Source organism: Pipistrellus kuhlii, unplaced genomic scaffold, assembly GCF_014108245.1.
Source record: "Pipistrellus kuhlii isolate mPipKuh1 unplaced genomic scaffold, mPipKuh1.p scaffold_m20_p_12, whole genome shotgun sequence".
Classification (NCBI taxonomy): Eukaryota; Metazoa; Chordata; class Mammalia; order Chiroptera; family Vespertilionidae; genus Pipistrellus; species Pipistrellus kuhlii.
In genome coordinates this window covers 17,807,068-17,829,860 of record NW_023425427.1, presented here as the reverse complement: position 1 = coordinate 17,829,860, position 22,793 = coordinate 17,807,068, and the positions used below count along the sequence as shown (strand labels likewise).

Below are 22,793 nucleotides of genomic sequence, written 5' to 3'. Positions count from 1 at the left end.
CTTTCCTCTGTGGAACACGACTCATTTTCTGTTTTGCATTAGATTCTCTGTGTTTCCCCTGTGAGATTACAGTTCCTCGAGGGAAAATGCTGTGTCTGACTTTTATTTGCATCCCTTCTGGTTCTCAGCACAGTGCCCGGCATATTATCGGTGTACAATACACATTTTTTTTTTGAATGAAGAAAGAAATGAACCGACAGAGATTTCTATGGTGATATTATCACACCCTTGTCTCCCATAGAAGCCTAACACACAGCCTAGAAATAAATCACTCACTGAAAAACAGTCCAGAGAATCTTATCTGTGAGAACTGTTGGTGTGATATAATTCTAAAGAATGTCAGGGTCCTCCAGGTTATATGGAAAGCTGTCTGCTCTTTTGTGTTACTTTCACAAGCAAAAAAAAAAGGGGGGGGGGATGTGGAGGGGGGGAAGTGTAGTAGTTCCTGAAAAATATGTTCTAATTTTAGAACTCCATACATCCATGGTTAGCAGCCTTTCCTCTCACCGTGGTAGTACAGAAAAATGGTGGGGAGCTTGTAGTCTGAAGTCAGAATATCCGTATTTCAATCTCACCAACACCACATGGTAGCTATGCAACCTCAGGCGAGTTGTTTAACCCACCTGTGCGTCTCATTGTCATCACCAGCAAAATGGAGAAACTCACAGCACATACCCTCCAAGACATGGGGTGAAAATGAATGGCTAACATATTTAAAGGGTCTAGACTAGTATCTGGCACTTTGTTTAAAAACGATAGCAAACCCTGGCCGGTGTGGCTCAGTGGTAGAAGTGTCCAGTGTACCTAAGAGTCATGGCTTTGATTCCTGATCTGGGCACATACCCAGACTGCAGGTTCAATCCCAATCCGGGTGCATGTGGGCGGCAACCAATTGATGTTTCTCTCTCACATGGATTTTTTTTTTTTTCTTTCTCTCTCCCTCTCCCTTCTTCTCTTTCTAAAAATGAATAAAATACATCCTATACAGTAAAAGGCTAATATCAAATTATCCCCTTGACAGGGAGTTTGACAGAGGTGGGCCTGCCTGCCAACTGCCCAAAGGGCCCCCCACACACACACACCAATCCACACACGGGGCCTCTAGTATTTAATAAAGAAAAAAAGAGCCCTAACTGGTTTGGCTCAGTGGATGGAGCATCAGCCTGAGAACTGAAGGGTCCTGGGTTCTATTTTAGTCAAGGGCACATGCCCAGACTTGATTCCCAGTAGGAGGAGCATAGGAGGCAACCAATCAATGTTTCTCTCTCATCATTTGATGTTTCTCTCTCTCCCACTCTCCCTTCCTCTCTGAAATCAATAAAAATATATATTTTGGGGGGGGAAAGTGATAGCAATATGTAATACCATATTTACCTTACATCCTTCATTGGTTAGTTCCATGTTGTCAAGGACAAAGCGGGCTCTTTTTTTGTCCTCTAGAACAGTGTGTAACAAATACTAGATGTTCAAAAAAAAAAAATAAATGATGATGTGAATTGCATTTGAGATACAGAAGCTGAATGCACCAGAAAAATGAAAGTATGCATAAAATGCCCATGCAATTCATTCATATAAAAGGGTTCTTGTCACAGTATTTACACGTCTTCAGCTATTTCTTTGGGACTAGTTGCCAGGTGCTCTGTGACCTGACCTTTTCCTCGCCCTCCCCAGAGCATGTAGCTTGGTGTAGGGCATGTTCCATGCATTACAGAACCTCTGGCCTCCTGGCGAGCTGGCTGTTCAGACAGTCTGAGGGAAGAGGCTGCTGCAGCAAAAAAAGTGGGTGACATTACAGACAGAACCGCGGTGCTGCTGCTGGAAACACTAAGGCCCCTGATTTAAGAAAAAAACGCCCCGGGAAGAGTGGGGCCAGCCAAGCGTTTGGGGACGCCCATTTGGACCTTGCAGGGGAGCATCGCCGAGGTGAGCGCCCAGGCCGGGGTCGCAGGCCAGGATGCTGAGCGAGTAGCTTGGCGGGGGAGGCAGCGCCCCCCCAGAGGGTGCGGGGGGAGCCCCTCTCACTGCCCCAGCCAGGCGCGCGCCCCCCGGGAGCCCACAGCAGCCAGGGCCCCCGGCCCAGACCCTCCCGGGGCGCCCCCTGCCGGAGGCCACTGACCTTGCCGCAGTCCCCGCGCCGCAGAGCCGGGCGCTGGCCGGGGCGCCCTGCACGACCCCCCGGCGTCTCCCTCCGGAGCCGGGTCGCCGCGGAGCCGCTGGGGCCGCGCGGGAGGCACCGGGGCGGGGCGGGCGGGCGCACCCCGGGCCCGGGTGGCCTCGCGCGGGCGCACGCGCCGCAGTCCCGCAGCCGCGCGGGGCGGGGGGCAGGGAGGTGGGTGTGCTCCCGGCGCGCCGCCGCCCCAGCCTGCGCTCCGCCCGCCGCCCGCTCCCGGCTGGGCCCCGGCACCCAGCGCCCTGCACCCGACGCCCTGCACCCAGCGCCCCGCGCCCAGCGCCCAGCTCGCCGGCTTCCCCGCGGCCATGGGTGACGCGGGGCCAGCGGTGTAGTCCGCCACCCCGGACCGCGCCCCGCGCCCTGACAGTCCGGGTAAGCGGGGTCGGGGGCGGCGGGGGCCCCGGGGGACTCTGAGGTGCTGAGGGGTCCCCGTGCGGATGGATGGACCTGGCTGTCCGCTGCCTCCGTCTCCGGGAGAGTCCCAGGCGGGCGCGGCGGCGTGGGAGCTGTCCCCTGTGCGAGCGGAGACTCCCGGGCTCGCCCTGCGCCTGCTGCCCCGGGAGGCCCGTGGCTGGTCCCCTGAGAGGGGAGCGTCTGGGTAGCTGCGGGAGGGCAGGGGCAGGCTCTGGAGCTGCCTCCGGAAGATGATTTGGGAACAGGGGAGACCCTCAGGGAGCCTCCGAAGCCTGCGGGGTGGCGGGTGGACCCCCCAGAGGACCAGTCCTTCCAGGAGGACCTTAGGCTGAGCCCTGGAACTGTCTGGAAGGAACCTCTGTCTGGGAGGAGAGGGTCCTGCTGTGGGATCCAGGCCAGGAGTAACTTCCCCTATGCCCAGAGGACTTTGGCCTTGACCGCCCTACGGATGGATGTGCCCTAACCTGTGTCCCTCCGGTGTGGTCCAGAGGTGGGCACCTCGTGGGGCTGCTGCCTCTGTCCATGGCCCCTCCTCAGGATTTTTGTTCTTGGTGGTAGCCCCATTGGCTGCAAGTCGGATTTCAGTGGAGGCAGGAACTTCTGTTAAGAGCACAAAGCTCAAGGAAGGGAAGGAGCAGGGAGGCCTCTCGGAAGCAGAGAAAGGAGATTTGGATCCCTGGCTTTGAGCAGGAGGAAGAAGTAAACTCAGGTGCAACAGCTGAGTCTGGCAGGTCCTGGCAGGAAAGTCCTTTGAGGGAGGGAAGAAAGAATGTGTAGGATTCCTGAGCACGGGGGTGCCAGTTCTACACCAGGGATGGTTAGCATCTTATATAATCCTTTCAGCAGCCTTGAAATGATCTCCTTTTAAACGTTAGGCACTTCAGACTCAGAGAGGGTTAGCAATTTGCCCAAAGCTTGGAATCATGAAATCTGTGTGGTGTTTTTTTGTTTTGGGGTGTGTGTGTGTGTGTGTGTGTGTGTGTTAGTTTATTTGGGGAAAAGTACCAAGGAGAGGCAGAAACAAGAATGCATGTTTTTAGACAAGTTGCATTAAGGCACCAGGCACGGGGCTTTGCGATTGTATGTGCTCAGTGAGTGTGATGATTAAATAAGAGGATGAGATTTTCATTGAGGGTGAGATTGCTGCGGGACTGCTTTCCACTGAATCTCCAGATTTCAGGGTGTGGCTTCCCTCCCTGGCAGCCTCGCTGTGACGATGCCTCTGGCCAGCTCTGGACGTGATTGGGTTTGGAGGCCTCTGGGTGTGGTCTCTGGCAGGACTGCTCCTCGGAACTAGGGGATCCCTTCAGAGCACGGAGTGTCCTGAAACAACCCTCCAGGCTACAGAATCCGTGAGGGAGAGAAAGGGGAGACAGGATCCTTTTTAGGAAGCACGACCTACTGTCTGGGGGCCATCTAACTACATGCTCCAGCAGACACTGGCCACAGGCACCGCTCAGGACACTTGTGCCCCGTAGTGCCTCAGCGTGAGGAGGAGGAGGAGGGTGGGAAAGGTGCAGAACCTGGGAAAGCTTAACGTTGTCTGGGGGATGGCAAAGGGTCTGCATCGGACACAGTAATGCACCCTCATCTTGCCCCCTCAGCTGTGGCCATGCTTTCATTCCATCTGAATCCTAAGGGTATGAATTTGGGAATTGAGGATAGACTATTTCCTTGTCCAAAAATAAAATAAAATAAAATAAAATAAAATAAAATAAAATAAAATAAAATAAAATAAAATAAATAAAATAAATGGAGTTGTGTGGAAGCTAAGCAATGGAATTCTCCGCAGAGCCGTTCCCCGAGAGCTTTTCTGTACCCCTTCCTCTCCTCTTCCACTCACCCCAACGTAGTGACATCTTCCTGTGACAGAAGTGGCTTCCTCGGGCTGGGGTTACACACGGTGAGAAGAGAGAGCAGGCCTGTGAGGAAAGAGGACCACCTGTGTGCCCACTGCTAGCTTTTCTTTTTTCACTCGATGGCCGCCTGGAGCCTGGGTGTGGCACCTCCTGCACAGCTCCACGGAGTGAATGGACCAAGGTTTATCGCAGCACCTCCCCATTACGGAGCTGTCTGTTATCCCCTTTCAGCTCAAACCCCTCTCATCAGTTTAAGACACCAAAATAAACAGGGATCTACATTTTTAAAGGAAGTCAGAAGAAGCAAAACGGCCAATATGATCTTTGCTCCAATTTGGAGACTTGTCATTAGAGTTTGATTCCTAACCTGGCCTTTCCATTGAGGGATCTTGGCATCGCACCCGCTCATAACCCTGGGAAATGTGCTGGATGGCTCCAGATGCTCCCCAAATACTGGACCGTGGATACCACCTCCTAGGAATACTGTCTAACTGTCCCTTAATCACAACGTGAGCGTGCAAATCAAATCATTCCAGATGGGAGTGAAGGATGTGATTGGGTTTGGAAGGCCCTTAATCTTCTCAAAGCAAAACAAAACAAAAAAAATGATCTTTACAAAGGGAAAGACAAGGGGGAGAGAATGGCTCAACCAATTTCACTCGAGTGTATACCCATGTCCTGGACAGTCTTTTTAATCTTCCAAATCTTCACTGACCACATTCTTCTGATTTTCTTCTTCCCACATTTGAAATCTCTTTGACAGTGCTTCCTTTTCCTCAAACACGAACAGCGGGACCTTCCCAGTCCATTTCCCCCTCCCCCCAGTATACTGGTTCCTAAGTGAATCATATTCATGCAAATAGTTTCCTTTCTTATAGCTACCGAATCCATGGCCTCCCAGTCCCACATGCTTTTCTCCAGGAGTGATTTATTCATTGCTGATGGGACCTCATTACCCACTCCGACCCTCAATCTTAATGACCAGCTCTGACAGGAATTATTTACCAGCTTTGGACCAAGAAACCAAGACCATCAGTGTCCAGCTGGAGACATGATTATTTTTTTCCATTATAACCTCTCCCTTCCCCCTCTCCTCCCCTCCCAGCAATCCCCTCAGAGAACCACATACATTTACTAAGTGCCACCTACTCACCAGGCACTATGCTAGATAATATGAGAGTTCCTTGCCCTGGAGGAGTGCTCATAGAACCAGTCTGCATTTCTTTGATCATTTACTATAAAGAGTAAGAAAAGTAAGGGGGAAGGTACAGCTTTTCAGGGGATCCACACAAATCGGTGTGGAGGATGCTTTCCCCAAGCATCACTGAAATGCAATCTTCTGTGCCTCCCCTGGCAGCACATTCGTGGTCCCCCTGCCACTGCCCTGCCCACGTGACTTTTGCTCCTATGCCTTGAGTAAACTGGCCACCCTCTTGACTTCTTACGATAATATGACAGTACCTTGTGTTACAATTTACAAAGCCCTTTTATGTACATAACCTCTGGTTTGAGAAACGTTTCGTCTTACTGGGGTTTTCTCACTAAAATAACAGTGTGTAGGTTGACTGGCTTGCGTGCTTTCCCTTTTCTTTCTCTTTTTTCTTCTACTTTTGTTTTTTTTTTAGACTTCTAATCAGGCTTATGGGTCTCCCAGAGGGAAAAGGAAAAGCCCCAATGATTCACTACAGTCGCCTCTTAACCCGCTCTCAGGCGATAAAGAGGAGTTTCCTGCGGGGTGCTCAGCCCTGGGACTGATCAGAGCTGTCCTGCTTCTTGCCCTCAGAAAATCCAATCTCTGGGGTTTCCTTTCTCCCTGGAAATCGACATTTATATCCTCTTTTAAACAAGCACGTGTAAGCCTCCTCTCTCACACCATTTCTTTAGGCTGTTCCTTATGTTTCCTTGCCTATTACGATTCAGCACCCAGCTGGCTGCATACCATCTGAGCCGCGATGGAGTCCCCATATAGCTCCATGCCTTGGCACGTGCTTTTACCTCTTCCTGGAATGCTTTTCCCCCCCCTTATCCACCGGGGTAACTCCCACTCATTTTTCAAAATTTAGCTCAAGCAACACCTTTTTTTTTAAATCCCATACTTATGCCCCCTACACACACACACTGCACTCTCAGGCTGAGTGAGGTTCCATTTGTCATTCTCCCGGCAGTTCCGTGCTTGATTTGTGCCTGGCACATAGTAGGCTGCATTCATCAGATTATTTGTAGACTCGACAAACAAGAAAGTTGTGGTGATTGTGGTGTAATAAGTGCCTGAAACGGGGCCGAATAGGTGTTTCAGGGCCCCCCGTGCGAACGACAGGAAGGAGGGCCTCTCCATCTCCCTGAAAAGCTCTGCTGGCGAAGTGCAGTCACACCAGCCAATCCCTGATGGTGTGCTGCTCCCAAACTGCTGCTCTGCTTCTGTGGGAAGCCGGCACTGTAGCTCCTCCTGAAGACTCATCCCCGGCCCCCTGAGGCTAAAGATCATGCCATAATCCCGTCTCACGGATATTAGAGCTGCGTGGGCTTTCAGAAAATATTAGACAACAGTAGGACCTCCCCCACATCGCATTCTCTTGAGCTGAGTGCAGGAAGACAGTTTTGCTCATCCTTCAGCCCTTCTCCTTGGAAACCCCCAAAGAGCCTGTGCAGTTGGAGTGACAGTGCCTTCCCCGGCTGGCCGAAGCCGGCGCTGCTGTGCCGGATAAACATCGGCGAGTAGAGGAGGGCAGGGAGGGTCCAGGGAGACCCCGTGAGGGTCCGTAAAACATGGAAACGAACAGTCTGTAGGCTACTGCCAGGCAACAGCATGGCTGGGTAGGAGCAAGAGCCCTGGGTGAGGCTCCGGATTCCCAAGGCAACACCTAGTCGCTGGAGAGCAGCCAGACCATCTGGGGCTTGCGTTTCCCCCAACGACCATCAAAAGGTAAGGGGACTCTTTTTTGGTGGTTTTTTGTTTAAGGTCTCAAGGGAGATGTTAATGTCCACAGTGGGTTTAGAGTCTGTACCATGCATTTTGCGTGTTTAGGCCTCGGTTCTGCTTGTATTTCAATATCCTTGTAGCTGGTCACCGTCTGTGTTAGGTATGTGGCTATCTCGGAGGCTGTCTTTCAGGCACATGCTTCCTGGAGCCGGTTGTCAGACGCCTGGAAGTTTTCACCTTATGTGCATGCAGATGCTGCTGGTGCTGAATGTCGCCAGTCAAAACCCAGCCCACACCAAGCCAGGCCACAGTGCTGGGGACCATTACGTTTGGTAATAGGAGTCTCTCTCTTCTTAGCATTGTGGTTGGAGACACTGACTGAATTTGAACATTCTGTAGCTCTCTCCTGTTGTCAACGAAATCACCCATAACTATTGTATGGTCACCCGTTCTCACCCCCAGTAGCCCTGACTCACTGGTTAGGGTGGTTCGCCTCTGGGGAAACAAAGAAGATGAGCTGAGCCGGTGACTGTGCAGTTTCTAGAACTGGGTTTTGAAAACTTTGCCAGATTGGTCTCTCTGGCCAACTTTGAGGAAGAAAAAGGCAGCTAATTGCCGAAGCCAGTTTGGCTCAGTGGATAGAGCGTCCTGGGTTCAATTTCTGTCAAGGGCATGTACCTTGGTTGCAGGCGCATCCCCAGTCGGGGGTGTACAAGAGACAGCTGATCGATGATTCTCTCTCATCGATGTTTCTAACTCTCTATCCCTCTCTCTTCCTCTCTGTAAAAAAAAAAAAAAAAAAAATTTAATCAATAAAATATATATATTTTTTTAAAGGCGGCTAATACCAGGATCTCAAGTAAACTTACGTTGCCCAGTCATCTCTGCAACGTTACTTCAACCAAGATTTCTAGAACACCCACTCCCTGGAGAGCAGGGAAACCACATCGACTTTTCTCCCTCTCGGTGTCAGTGAGACACTAGGATTCCTTTTCCCACTCTGTGCAACCCGCTCCGCTCGGTTTTCCTGTCCCTCAACTCAGAGGTTTTCTTTGTCTTGTTCCTGCCTAGGGAAGCCCTCATAACCATCCAAGCAATCAGTTTCCGTTGCTTTTGAGCCTTTTCCAAACAGCTGCCATTCCCATATCAAGAATCAGCTGAAGGCGAATAGAGTAAGTCTCATGCCAAGTGTGCAAGAGACTCCTGCCCAGGAGGAAGGTTGTGGCCCAGGCTCATCACAGCTATAAATCTTTATGGCCTTCCCGTTTCTCTACCAGCTCTGGCTGTGGAGCAGCCGCTCTTCCTCCCATCCCCCTCCACTCTGCCCTTATAAATAATCCCACTGCCGGTGTAGGCACGGGCTCTGCGGAGAATGGGTGTGTCTTGTGCACACACTCCAAGCTGCACACATGTCTCACCGCCTGACAAACACATCCAGACAAACTTCTCTTCCCCGAAGAAAGATTCTGGTTGCCATCTATTTTCGTTTCCTCCAGATCATACAGTCAGACAGCCCTATTCTACCTTCTGCCTTCTTATCCTTCTGACATTCATGCCACCTGCTCCTGCCCCTGAGGGTTTTTCCAAGCTTTCCCTGGATACCCCACATTCTCTGACAGTCATAGCATTCTTAGGACAATGTCTTTTTATCCCTCTCATCCTTGTTAGGAAGGCAGAAAACCCCAGTTATACCAACCAGCCAAACAAGTAACCATTAGGTATAATTTATGGACTCTTTGTAACTTGATTTCCTTTTAACTCTCTCCTCTTCCTAGGATTTCTTCCAGCTCAGGAGAGGCCAGGGTTTTCTCACCAGGTGTTTGCTTTTTGCCATCGCTAATCACTACCACTTGTTTCTCTGGAAATGAGACCTGACGTGGTTAATTTCTCAAACACTGATGGTACACATCGTGAATATTTCAGCACATTTTTGCTTTTAGTCAGGGTATCTTTGGTATAAAGGTTTCAGCCTCTCCATGAAGCATTAAGGATAATAGCCTCAGTTTTGAAGCCTAATTTTGTTATGTCCTCACAATTTATATCAAAATTAAGCCATGTCAATTCAAATGACTTGGTATCTTGTTTGGATTTTGATGGTTTTCTTTTTAATGGTTCTGCTCTGTGTCATCTGTGTTACGGGTCCAGAAAATTGAACTGTCTCAGGTAAAATGAAGAGCAGCAGACCAAGATTCTGTGGTCAGGACTGGAAAGTCCCTTTTTATTTGTTTTTATGTTTGTCAGTTTTGCTGGGGGATGTCATCTTCAGTCTTCATTGAAATTACTTTAAGACAAACCCAGCATTATTGCAATATCACGATAAACAACTGACGTGGCTTAATAGTGATTTGTGTTATTCTGACAGAAAATAATGGTTGTAGCAAGATTACATGGTGTGGGGGGACATCAGTGGTTAGTTTGCTGATACTAGGACACTGTTAATGAGTCTGTTCACGTTCAGATTAACCTTTCTAACTGGCTAGTCTTTGTTCAGAACTCATATTACACATTATCCGAAAAAGCCAGCAAGAATCAAAAGCATATAATTGATTTTCCTCCAATAAATCAGTCTTGGAAAAGCGAGTTGCATATGGTTATTCCAGGTTTCCAAATAAGTGCTTTTGAACTTTTTTTTTTCCAACCCATGTCTTCTTGCTGATAAATATAAATGTGATGACTGCTCCCTAAACTTCTGATGCTACGTCTGGCAGGGGCTTCCCAAACTATTTAGAGAGCTACCTTCTATGTATCCCCAACAACCAAAAAGATACTATAAATATCTCCTGTGTTATAGAGCATGTTTCAAAAGAAGGGGGGTAATGGCTTTAAATGTTTGTTTTCCAAACAAATATTATAATTGGTGTGCTTTTCCAGTTCACTCATTTATCCACCTCCTCTGGGACACACACACTCTCTCTCTCTCTCTCTCTCTCTCTCTCTCTCTCTCTCTCTCTCTCTCTCCTCCCTCCCTCCCTCCCTCTCAAGTCTCTCTCCTCTTTAATGTTTTGAGAGAGAGAGAGAAAGAAAGAGAGAGAGAGAGAGAGAGAGAGAGAGAGAGAGAGAGAGAGAGAGGCACTGAACCTGCAACCTGGCATGTTCCTGACCAGGAATCAAACCAGCAACCTTTCAGTTCACAGGAGGACGCTCAACCAGCTGAGTCACACTAGCCAGGGCACCTTGGGTTTCTTATAGATACCTCCCACCTGCCCAGTTTGCCACGTAAGAATCATTGCTCTAGACTGGATTCCTGTTGAGTTTGTTTCCACCTTTAAATATCTGTAAACAATACCCTAATAAATATTATTTTAAATATGTCTAAGGGGCAGAAGATCAGCCTTTCATAGAGTAGGGTTTTCCCCAGTCAAAGATAATATTAGCAGCTGTCCACCTCTGCTAGACCTTCCAACCACATAGATTCTTAAGACAAGCTTGAGAATTCTGTTCCTATATCACTTTAGCCAAGGGGAAAGTTACCTTATACCTTCACAATGTTGTCCTTGTCTTTTATAGGTAACCATCTTTAAATCAAAAGACAAAAGTGTAGCCTTGGCTGGTGTTCTCAGTAGTTGGAGCATTAGCCCACAGACCACAGGGCTGCGGGTTCAATTACTGATCGAGGGCATGTACCTGGGTTGCAGGTTTGATCCCTGGCCCCAGCTGGGGAGCATGTGGGAGGCAACCAATCAGTGTATCTCCCTCACATGCTCTCTCTCTCTCTCTCTCTCTCTCTCTCTCTCTCTCTCTCTCTCTCTCTTTTCTTCCTCCCTTCCACTCTCTCTAAAAAAAACAATGGAAAAGTACGCTTGGATGAGGATTAACAACAACAAAAAGTGTAGTCCTCTATAATAAAAAATGTAAAATGATCCTAAGGCTGTGTTTTTTTTCAAATTGCAGGTCCAGACCCATTAGCAAGTCAAGAAATAATTTTAGAGAGACACTATCAGGGTTATTTTAATGAAATAGGATAGAGGAAATAGAAAACCTCAGAAAACATATAGTAAAAGGAGGATTGTTTCACAAAAGTTTGGGTTCCGTTTCAGATCTATGAACATGTGTTTGTAACTGTGTGTGTTCAGGGTCATATCATAAACTATATTTCTTACTATGGGTCAACAGTTACAAATTTTGAAAAACATACCTCCAAAGGTTTCTGAGGAAAACACTGTGCCCTTGGAAATAGTAACTGATCACGAGGAAGGTCTACAGTGAAGGTTGCGTGTCGTTTTGCACTGTCCCTCTTGATGAGGCGAGCCTGTTCCTGCTCTTCTCGCTGCTGGTTGGGACTTGCTTTCCCACCTAACTGTAGAGCACAGCTGTGCTTGTGAGGGGACCATAGGCCCTTCCTCTTCAAGAACCCCTGGATCCATGGCCTCCTCAAAAACTCTAACATATACACCTGCGCCTTCCTCTCCACCCAACCCTGACCCCACCCCGGCTGGTTACCCTCATTAGATCACATTTTAAAGAATTGTACACTTGAAACCTATATAATTTCATTAACCAATGTCACCCCAATAAATTCAATAAAAATTATTTTTAAAAATAAGTCAGAAAAAGACTGAATGAAGTACTATATAGTCTCACTTATATGTGGAATCTAAAGACATTGAACTCATAGAAACAGGGGTTGGGGGATAGGAGAAGTGGGGAGATGCTGGCCAAAGGGTAGAAACATTCAGTTACAAGATAAGTAAGTTCCAGGACCTAAGGCACAGCATGATGACTTTAGTTAACAATGTTGTATTACAATATATACTTGAAAGTTGCAGTAAGAGTTCACCTTTAATGTTCTCACCATAACAACAATATAATAATTATGTGAGGTAAAAGATGTAACATTATGGTAAAACTTCACAATCCTATATAATAAAAGGCTAATGTGCAAATAGACCGAACAGCAGAACAACCAAACAAGTGGTCACTATGACGTGCACTGACCACCAGGGGGGGTGTGCAAAACATGGCGCACATCAGCCATGGCGGGATGGTGGAGCAGGTGAGCGGAGGCACCAGACCAAGGTGAGCCTCTGATGGTTACTGAAAATTCTTTGCTCCCACTCACCATGGTTCCACCTGGCACTTGCATCTGCTGCCGGCGCTAGCCCTGCTTGCACCCTCTGCTGGCACCCAGTACCAGCCCCAATCACTTGGTGCCATCAGCGGTGTTAGCTGCGACTGCCGGTCCCAATTTCCCCTCAGGGCTTCTCCACCTCCTCCTGCTCCTGAGGGGCGATTGGGGCCAGCAACCACCTCTCGCACCTGCTGGCAGTGCCAGAGCCACTTCTTGAACCCACTGTCAGCACCAGCCCCACTCATACCCGCAGCTGGCACTGGAGCCGTCGCTTGCACCCTGCTGGTGCTGGGTGCCAGTTCCGATTGCTCACCACCAGCCTGATCGCCCCTGAGGGCTTCTCCACCTCCCCCTGCTCCTGAGGACGATCAGCAGCTGCCACTCACACCTACTGAGGGCACCGGCCTTCAGTGGGTACGGGCAGACCAGCACCTCAGCACATGAGAGCAGTGGCAGAAGTGGGGCTGCTGGCAGAGAGGGGACTGGGGCCATGGCAGGAGGTGCTGGGTAGGGTTTGGAGGACGGACCGAGACCTGCCTCTGTGCCCACAGCAGCCTTGTGGCCCACAGTTCCTTTCAAGGTGCACAACTTCGTGCACTGGGCCCCTAGTGTGTGTGTGTGTGTGTGTGTGTGTGTGTGTGTGTGTGTCAATCTAATCATCACATTGTACACCTTAAACTTACACAATGTGATGTCACTTATATGCTCAATAAAATTGGGAAATAAATATAAACTGCCCTCTCTCTCTTTACCCTTGACCAGTTAGTTATTTTATTCCTAAGTTTCTCCAATTCTATTTACATGGTATCAAATACACTTATTCATTATCGTTCCTGCTGCCATCATTTCTGTTTAAACCTTCTACATCTTGCCTAGACTATTATCATAGCCTTCTAATTGGCTCTAACCTTTCTCCAAACCTTCTGTCACCTTTTCCCACAAGCAAAGGGTAACTTGCAACCCATCCTTCAGGATCCACGCCGACTCCCAGTAGTGTGGTCTCACCTTCGTTTAAGCACTTCAGAACCTTGTCTTATTCTTCTTTGAGTTTTGATATTAAGTAGCTTGAGTGGTAAGACTCTTCTCCTGTCTTCTATTTCCTATGATGAGTGGCTAGTGCCTTGCACAAAGTACTGTTCAAAAAGCCTTGATTATAATGGACAGAGCAGGGCTAAAATGGTCTCTGCTCCACTTTAAGTAGAACAAGCATTCCCCCGCCGAATCCCACGAAGGCCCCTCAGGCTGGGAAATGGCAAACAGCTTTGCAATGCACTCACTTTCCAGTGCCACGCTCTGCAGAGGAAGAGCAGGGATGACGTTACTTTTTAACCTGTCCAGGAAATGACCTTTCTTGAAAGATTCAGAAAAATCAAAGCAGAAAAAATGTGGGAGTGACATTAATGAAGCCTTACAAAGGTGAGAAGCACCTTAGAGCTTGTAATGGGCCAGTTGTCTGTTGTTGGGTCAGCCGAAAGATAAATGAACCCTTAAAGAGGCACAGCTATTAATTAGGGGGCAAAAGAGTTTGTGACTTTGACCACATGGTAGTGTTTTCTGACTACCTATTCAGGAATCCCCTGGAAATAGGAGTTTATTTGATGTGGCTTATCCCTGGATGGGTTGTACACAGGAACTTCCCCTCATTCAGAAGGCTGAAATATGTGGCTATAGTCTTATATTAAGCCTTGTGGGGCAAAAGAGACTTGGGCTCGGAGGTCTCCAACTATCTCAAAGTAGCAGAGGCCTGGGATCCCTGAACCTAATTGGCTTTGGGACAGGAAGGATGATAGAATACCATCCTGCTTTCCAGTCTACTCAGCACAGGTAAGCCCATGAGCTAATGTTATCTTCATGGCAGCCCCATGAAGCGCAGTGAGCAGACAGCCTTCATTTCATAGATGGGGATAAAAAAACAAAAAACAAGTCACAAGACCAGTCAGAAGTAGAACCAAGGTCTTCTGACTCCTGAACAATTGCTCTCTCCACCCCACCGATACTGAGTTTAAAACAGAAAGAAACTGCAGTGGCCTGTGTTACACAGTGGTTAGAACATCAGTCCACATACTAAGGGTCACAGGTTCAATTCCCGATCAAGGGCGCATCCCTGGGTTGCAGATCTAATCCCCACACAGTCAGGGCATGTGCAGGAGGCAACAAATTGATGTCTCTCTCACATCAATGTTTCTCTCCTTCCCTCCCTTCCATTCTCTCTGAGAGAGAGAGGGAGGGAGGGAGAGAGAGAGAGAGAGAGAGAGAGAGAGAGAGAGAGAGGCCATTTAATAACACTTGCCACTTAGGTAAATGCTTGACACTGATTGGCTCAGCATGGCCAGCCATTCGCTGAGCCCGGGCCCTCTGCTCTTTGCTCCAGAGCCATGGGGGTGCTGATGTCCAAGCGGCAGACGGTGGAGCAGGTGCAGAAGGTGAGCCTGGCTGTGTCTGCTTTCAAGGATGGGCTGCGGGACAGGCCTCCCATCCAACGCACAGGTGAGCTCCCGGGGTCCCACCATGACACTGCGGAGGGCTCTGTCCAGGAGGTGCAGGAGGAGAAAGAAGCAGAGGCAAGCACCTCGGTGCTCCAAGAAGAGAGCAGCGTCAACCGCGCCGCCTGGGAGAGGCTCCGAGACGGGCGTGGAGTGGAGCCTGAGGAGTTTGACAGGAACAACCGTTTCACCCCTCCTGCCTTCATCCGCCCCACCCGGAAGCTGGACGATGACAAGCCTCCAGATATCTGCTTGGAACCCAGAGAGCCTGTGAGTGTCCAGTTTAGGGAAGATTCACCAAGTGTTCCAGGCGTCTTCAAACTACGGCCCACGGGCCACATGCGGCTCGCAGAGGAGTCTGATCCGGCCCGCCAGGTTTTTTTGGGCAGTGAGCGCAGCCGAGGTGTTACAGTAGGAATTAGTAGTTCATATAGTCCGGCCCTCCAGCTCTCTGAGGGACCGTGATCTGGCCCCCACTTTAAAAAGTTTGAGGACCCCTGTTTAGACCTTCTGAGGATCAGGAAGCAGGACAGGGAGGCCTTGGGTAATGGTTAACATGAGACTCAAAGCCAGCTGACTCTAGAGCAATCTTCGAGCTTCTTCCACAAGAATGAGATTGTTAGTTACATTCCGGATTAGTCTCAGTGAGAGACCTGGGGCAGTGGGTGACAAGGAATGATACGATGGCAGGTCTTCTGTCAGCCTTCCCACCTGCGGGATAGCGCTGCCCTGAGTAGGGAGCATTTGGAAGTGAGTGGGGTGGGAGAATTTGGGGAGGTCACAATGACTGTGGGAGTTGCTAGTGGTATTTGGTGCCCAGAAAACCAGAATGCTAAGTGTCCTGCAAGGCCTAGGACAATCTCTCACAACAGATTATTCCTTCCAAAAATGGTAATAGCAATCCTGTTCAGAAACATGGCCACACAGGCCTGAGCAGCTGGGAGAGCCTGCTGGTTCTTGTCCTCCAGAGAAAGATGACAAATACTGCCTCCAGCTGGAGTTGTTCCTCTAGGCCAGTGGTTGGCAAACTGCAGCTCGAGAGCCACATGCGGCTCTTTGGCCCCTTGAGTGTGGCTCTTCCACAAAATACCAGGTGCGGGTGCGCACGTACAGTGCGATGAAAACTTCGTGGCCCATGCCCAGAAGTCAGTTTTCGGTTCTCAAAAGAAATGTCAATCGTTATACTGTTGACATTTGGCTCTGTTGACTGAGTTTGCCGGCCCCTGCTCTAGGCTGCTCCAGGGAGACAGCCCTATGGGAGTAGCTCTGGGCTTGGTGGCCGGAGGATCTTGCTGCACATCCCTGTTCATTCCTGCCTTCTTTCCTTCCCCAGGTCGTCAATGATGAGATGTGTGACATCTGTGAGGTCTGGACGGCCGAGAGCCTCTTCCCATGCAGGGTCTGCACGAGGGTTTTCCATGACGGCTGCCTGCGCCGCATGGGCTACATCCAAGGAGACGGCGCAGCAGAAGTGACCGAGATGGCACACACGGAGACAGGCTGGAGCTGCCACTACTGTGTGAGCCTGGACCGCAGGGGCCGGGGGCTGCTGCTCCCCAAGGACATGGCACTTTTTCTGGAGGCCCAGGCTTAGGACACTGGTTTCTAGGCAGTGACCTAGGAGTTTCCCAACCCTGTCCCCGAGGAGAGCTAGGACCGGATCTCTCTACCTCAGGACTGTTGACATTCGGGCCACAATAATTCTTTGTTGTGGGGGCTGTGTGCATCGTAGGAGTTTTAGCAACATCCCTGGCCTCCCCCGGCCACCATCTAAACACTAATGATTCTCAAATCTGTGTGTCCAAACCTAAATGTTCTCTGTCTCTTGGACTTATAGCCATCTCCGAGCTTTCCATGTACTTCATATTCAACATGCCCTCCCCCCATGAACTTCTCTTTCTCCCAAAACCTGTTCTCCTCCCATTTCTTACCTCTGTGAATACCACTTCACCCGTCACCCACCCCAACTTACTTCTCTCTTTCATTCCTCACATCTAGTAAATCAACAGGTCCTATTGGTTCAACTTCCTAATACCTCTCAGCTCTCCATTCTCATGCTTTCGTTTAGCCGCTCATCTTTCCTTATCTCCACTATCGCAACAGCCACCTCACTGCTCTCCATGCCTCCAGACTTGGCCCCTCTCACCCACTTCCCACACTGCAGTCAAAAGTCTCCCCGCGGCACTCCACACTTCAAAACCCTTCAGTGACCCCCCTTTGCTCTCAGAATAAAGGCCCAATTCCAGGGGTTCCATAAGGGGCAGTTGAGGCACTTCGTAGCCAGGCTTCTGACTCCCTTCCCTCCCTTTTATCATTCCTTCCTGCGCTCCCCACACACATATTCTATGCTCCAGCAGCAGTGCACAGCTCACAGTGTTACACACCACTGTGCCCGGCATGTACAACGTGCTCAGTAAGTGTTTATTGAGAGAACAGTTTGAGTTGTTTATGAAATCCACAAATGAATACTTATGAAATGTCTGCCTTCTATTCTTTGCTGGTATTTTAGGGGAGAGGGGAAATAACCTACTCGGAAGAATCTTTGATATTTTGAAGACTGTAATACTGTAAATGAATGTTAACAACATAACACATCAGTGCTCGTTTGAAATTAAAACTTCTATGGCACCACACACACACACACACACACAAAAACCCACCTCATTTGATTTTTAGGAACTTTGTCATAATGGCATCTCTTTCAAAACCACTGTGGAGTGATACAACCCATTAGGATCAGTTACAGTTAAAGTTATTTTAAGCTAAAACACTCTTGAGCGCAATCTAACACAGACGCCAGTTCCCTAAAATGGATAAAGATGGAGCTTCCCTAGTGGGTGGGCCAGGGATTCACAACTCCACCCACTTTCTCGTCCACTTTCTCCCCAGCAACAGCTTCCCGAGGCACTTCCGAAGAATCTCCGAAAATGATTTTAAGAAACTGTGTTTAGTAACAGGGTCTGGGGTCAGGATTCCTGGGTTCTGGGGAAGACCCTGCCCCACTGTTGAGCAACTGGAAGCAAGCCTTCCCCCTTTCTCCTCGATTGTGACTGAGAGACTCGTTTACATGAGCTCAGAATTGCTTTTCTGCGGGAATACTGTTTCCGTTTCTCTGGGTCTTTGGCCTTTCTTTCTTACTGGCCTATGTGGACACTGACTCAGCTCTTTTTCTTTTTTTTTTCTTCTCAGAACAATCTCAACTTGCTGCTAACCGAGGAGGAAATGTATAGCCTCACAGAGACCTTCCAGCAGTGCAAAGTCATCCCTGGTAAGGCCGGAGGGTGCTGCTGGGCGGAGCAGGACAGGAGGAAAGGACTGGCATGGAATTTGGGGGTTAAAGGGTAAATAGGTCCCTGTTCCCACACCTGACCACAGCCTGAGTCATTCTAGTGATGGGAGATAAAGACGCCACAAGAGCTGTGGATACGGGGGCTCCAGAGGGTACCCTAGAGGCGAATGGAGGTGCCCCATAGGAGGGAGGAGCGGGCATGGCGAGCGTGTGGTGCCTCCCCACAGATTGCTCTCTGACGCGGGCGGACTTCCTGCGCTACCGTCACCAAGCAGCAAAGCGGGGGGACAGCGACAGGGCCTTAAGCGGGGAGCAGGAGGAGCAGGCGGCCCGCCAGTTTGCAGCCCTGGACCCTGACCATCGAGGACACATAGAGTGGCCTGACTTCCTGTCCCATGAGTCCCTCCTACTTCTGCAGCAATTGCGTCCCCAGGTAAGGGCCAGCCGAGGTGGATGTCTGTGGGATGCTGGGTGGCAGCCTCCCAGGAAGCATGCTGGGCAGGTTGGGGGGACACTCCCTGGGTAGGGACCAGTACCAGAAAAGGGCTCAGGTTCCCTCCAGCGGCAGGCGACCCAGTGCCCAGGCTGAGGAGACGGCCCAAGGAAGACTGGTCTGCACTGGACCCCACTGCGAAGGTTGGTGTCACCAGAAAGGCTCTGGGCTGCCGCAGAGGGAGGTTGCAGAGGTGGTGATGGAGGTAACATTCTCGGTGGCTTGACAGTTTACAAGATATTTTCACCTCCAAGATCTTAACTTGCCTCTTCTTTCTCAGAACTCTCTGCTGAGGCTTCTGACAGTCAAGGAGCGGGAGCGAGCCCGGGCCACCTTCCTGGCCTGGGGCAGCGGGAGCGCCATCAGCGAGGCCGAGTGCCACCGTGCACAGCACTCGTGGTTCCACAAACACCTCCCACAGGCTCCTTCCTCCAGTGTCAGGTCCGCTCCCTACCAGCCCCTGCCCCCACCTTTCCCACCTAAATGGCCATGAATAGGAAACGTACCTCCCCTGTTTCTCCTGCCAACAGCCAGGAGAGGATCCTCCTGTGTTCAGCCAGAGGATTGGCCAGGGCATCGGGCAGTCTGTACTCCAAACTGCCGCCCCCTATCAGAAAGCCTAGACATGCACATGGGCTCACCAGAGTGTGGGAGGGGCCAGGCTTTTCACTCCTAATTACATGCCCTTATGCCCGACAGCGTCAGCCATGTGGGTCCCATAGCGGACAGCAGCCCGGCCAGCGGCAGCAGCAAGAGTCAGGACAAGGCGCTGATGCCCACAGAGCATGAGTCCAGGTGAGTGGGATCTCCTCAACCGGCTGTGTGCTCCCCCAACCACCCAACACACACAAATAAGAGAGGGTATTGCCGAAACCGGTCTGGCTCAGTGGATAGAGCATCGGCCTGTGGACTGAAGGGTCCCGGGTTCGATTCCGGTCAAGGGGGGGCGTACAAGAGGCAGCTAATCGATGACTCTCTCTCATAGATGTTTCTAACTCTCTGTCCCTCTCTCTTCCTCTCTGTAAAATATATATATATATATATATATATATATATATATATATATATATATATATATATATTTATTTTTAAAGAGAGGGTATTACCCATTGTCACCACCAAACAGCAAGTGTCCACCCTAGAAACCAGGTTCCAGGAGTGCACATTTGACCACAGATCCTTAGGGCTTGCCAGCTGGTCTGTCAGCTTGGAAGCGCAGCTGGCCATAACCATGTCAGGCACAATCCAGGGCTCCTGCAGTTTTGTCCAACTCAAGCCGCACTGACACTGGGATCGGGTCCCATGAGCCTCCGGGCTCTGCAGCCAGCCTCACCAACCTGCCCTTTGATTCTATTCTAGATCTGTGGACTGGCCTACCTTCCTGCGAGAGAATGTCATCTACATCTTGGCTGCCCGCCCGAACAGCGCAGCCGTTCACCTGAAACCCCCGGGATAGCATGGGGCGGAGAAGCTGGATTCTGGGACAGTGGCGTTCTCTCCTTTTCCCTTCTCCCTTTCCCCCCACCAACTCTGGTACTGAGACTCAGGAGGACGGAGCACTGCCAACATCTCAGTTTGTCGCCAAGCTTGATGGCACCGAAATCACCATTCCCCCTCACAACAGCGGCAGGAAATTCTCTGCTGCCAGGAGAAGCCCTGGGAGCTGTCTGTGGCAGCACCCAGTCCTGGACACACACACCCACCTCCACATGGCCCACCACTGCACACGTATATGCCTGCACACTCACCCCTTGCGGCCCACGCCTTCAGAGACCTGGTTTTTTTGGTTTAAAAGGACCAATGTTCCTTTGTGAATCCACTGGTATAGATGAGGGGTCTTGACTCACCCCATCCTATTGGCCAGTTCTAATTCCAATAGATAAGACACTGGCCAAGCGATTCTTACTAAGGGGCATATCAGACTCACATGCTGTCCTGGAGATGCTGACATGGGTTCCCTTTCCCCCCACTGAAAATCCCTCCTGTGCTGAGCCACTGTTCTAGTAGGAATGTGCTGTGTCCCTCAGGGTTATTGGGATGAGAAATGGTTAAAAACCACCACTGCACTTCAGCACATGGTTTACTTAAACTCCAATTCCCGGTAACAGAGAAGGTAACTGGTCAGTGGGGCCCTAATTAGAAAAGGGAGGCAGCCCCTCCCAGGGACCCAGAAGTCTGGGAACTTCTCAGCCAGGCCGTCCAAGTCCTTTGAAAGTCTTTGGAAGAACTGTCCAAAATCGAGGTGAGCCATCCTGGCCCTTGTTTTTCAGCTGCGAGCTCATGGCCCAGAGCCCCAGGGGCCTGAATGGAATAAGTATGATGGCAGGAGTCACAGCTCTCAGTGTTAGATGCTTCACCAAGTCAGCCACCACGGAGACCTGAAGCCTGAGCTCCAGTGAGGACAGGGTCTGAATGGAAGAGGCGAAGACTCATGCTTTTCCGTCCTTCCAGCTCAACTCAACTGTAGGCCTAGAAAAGTGTGCCATTGTCTGGAGGACAGAGCCAGCCTCTTCCACAGACCAAGAAAGAACAGCTCCACAGAAACTCTGAGGAGGAACTTCTTTCAACCACCCTGACAAAGAGGATAAGAAGCTGGATCTAAGAAGATTTGCATCTCAGCTCTCTTAAGCAGACAAAATTCCAGCAAAGCCTCACAGCGGATTCCGCTTTCTCTTCTCCCCATCACTGAGATGTGGCCTGAGTTGCTACTTCTCCCCACTGTTTGCTACATGTTCTTCTCCACCAGGATAAGGCCTGGGCCTAAAATGGGAGACCTTTGGGGACAAGCAGAGGCTGCCACAAGGCCACCAAGCCTGGCCTCCAAGCCCCAGCAACCTTCCTCCGTTCTCAAGTCAGTGCATGTTACGGGTCAGCCCTGGTCCTTGGGATCAGGTTTCTGTTTCCAACCTAAGACAGGTTTGGCCAGATCTGACTACCAAGAGTTATTTGAGAGGTGGGGTGGCTCTGTATGCAGAAGCTAACATATCTCTATTGCTCAAGTAATTTGTACTAAATTAGGTGTTTACAAAAGCAGCAGCAGACAGCTCAGTGTTGAGATGCTTAGAGGAAAGAGGGGAGCTACAACCAGGAGTATGGCATATGGTCTCCTGACCTGGAAGCAGGGTGAGAAGCTTCTGGGGTTGGATTATTTAGATCTAAAATGAGACAGACAGAAGATGAGACTGGGTTCATGTACATGACCCTGGAAAATTCAAAACCCACAGCTTTTTTTTATATATATATATATTGATTTTTCTTGTTATTAATCCTCACCCAAGGATATTTTTTTCCATTGGTTTTTAGAATAGGAGAGGGGGAGAGAGAGAGAAAAAAACAAAACAAAACAAAAAAACCCAAAAAACACTGATGTAAGATGTTGATTGGTTGACACCCAAACACGCTCTGACTGGGCCCAGAGATTGAACCTGCAACCTAGGTACCTGCCCTTGACTGGGAATTACACCCAAACCCTTCAGTGTGCAGGCCACTGCTCTCAGCCCTGAACAGACACCCTGGCCAGGTCCAAAACCCACAGGTTTTTGTAAATATTCCTTACCCGTTCTCTCAGGACTGACCAGGAGGAGGGCTCATGATTCAGTCCAGCCAGAAGGAAGAAAAGGAAGAGGAAGCACATGACTCGGGCTAACGGACTGCCCCTGAAGCAGCCGGGCCTAAGAAGATTAAAGCACAGTAGTAAGCACAGGGCCTCCTGCTTACTCTCCTGGCAAATCACTTCCTACATCCGTGGCCTTAGGCTGCTTGATCTCGTGGACAGGGCATTTTGAGGAAAGACAAGCTCTGGGCTTTGAGAACGGAACAGCTTTTTTTCCTCCTATCTCATCCTCAGTCACAGGGACTAGGAGTCTACCCTCTTGCTCCCTGGCCTTTACAGGTCAAGGTGATGCCTGTCTCTCTGGAGGTGCAGCTTCTAGCTTTCTGTGGGTGAGTGTCAGGCTAGCGGGCCCCGGAGTTCTTCCACAACAGGATCGGGCCCCTTTGGGATCACCTCTCCCTATTCCAGGACAGCAGGCTTCCTTGGTAGGGGCATGCTGCAGAGGGCCCAGGGAACATTGCCCCAGCCAAAAATGGAGTCC

General features: G+C 50.0%; 1 protein-coding gene across 6 annotated transcripts; it reads left to right on the top strand.

Annotated features, from left to right (window-relative positions):
- Positions 1–1,715: 1,715 nt before the first annotated feature.
- Positions 1,716–20,931, top strand: PHF24 (PHD finger protein 24). Of its 6 annotated transcripts, none has more exons than XM_045580033.1 (9): positions 1,719–1,923; positions 14,806–14,857; positions 14,969–15,187; positions 16,251–16,436; positions 18,107–18,185; positions 18,434–18,639; positions 18,980–19,140; positions 19,399–19,494; positions 20,059–20,931. In XM_045580033.1, the coding sequence occupies exons 2-9, from the start codon at positions 14,810–14,812 to the stop codon at positions 20,153–20,155; spliced, it is 1,092 nt and encodes a 363-aa protein (XP_045435989.1). In that variant the 5' UTR covers positions 1,719–1,923; positions 14,806–14,809; the 3' UTR covers positions 20,156–20,931. The 6 variants fall into 6 exon arrangements, with proteins under 6 accessions (XP_045435988.1, XP_045435989.1, XP_045435991.1 ...); XM_036433481.2 differs by lacking the exon at positions 1,719–1,923 and adding an exon at positions 2,374–2,545; XM_045580032.1 differs by having other exon boundaries at positions 1,716–1,923; positions 14,806–15,187.
- The last annotated feature ends 1,862 nt before the right edge of the window (positions 20,932–22,793 follow it).

Excerpts from the sequence above, each read along its gene's own strand:
- PHF24 (XM_045580032.1), top strand. The coding sequence starts at position 14,810 with ATGGGGGTGCTGATGTCCAAGCGGCAGACGGTGGAGCAGGTGCAGAAG. Across the intron at positions 15,188-16,250 it reads GCTTGGAACCCAGAGAGCCT|GTCGTCAATGATGAGATGTG; the intron begins GTGAGTGTCCAG and ends TTCCTTCCCCAG. Across the intron at positions 19,495-20,058 it reads CCCACAGAGCATGAGTCCAG|ATCTGTGGACTGGCCTACCT; the intron begins GTGAGTGGGATC and ends ATTCTATTCTAG.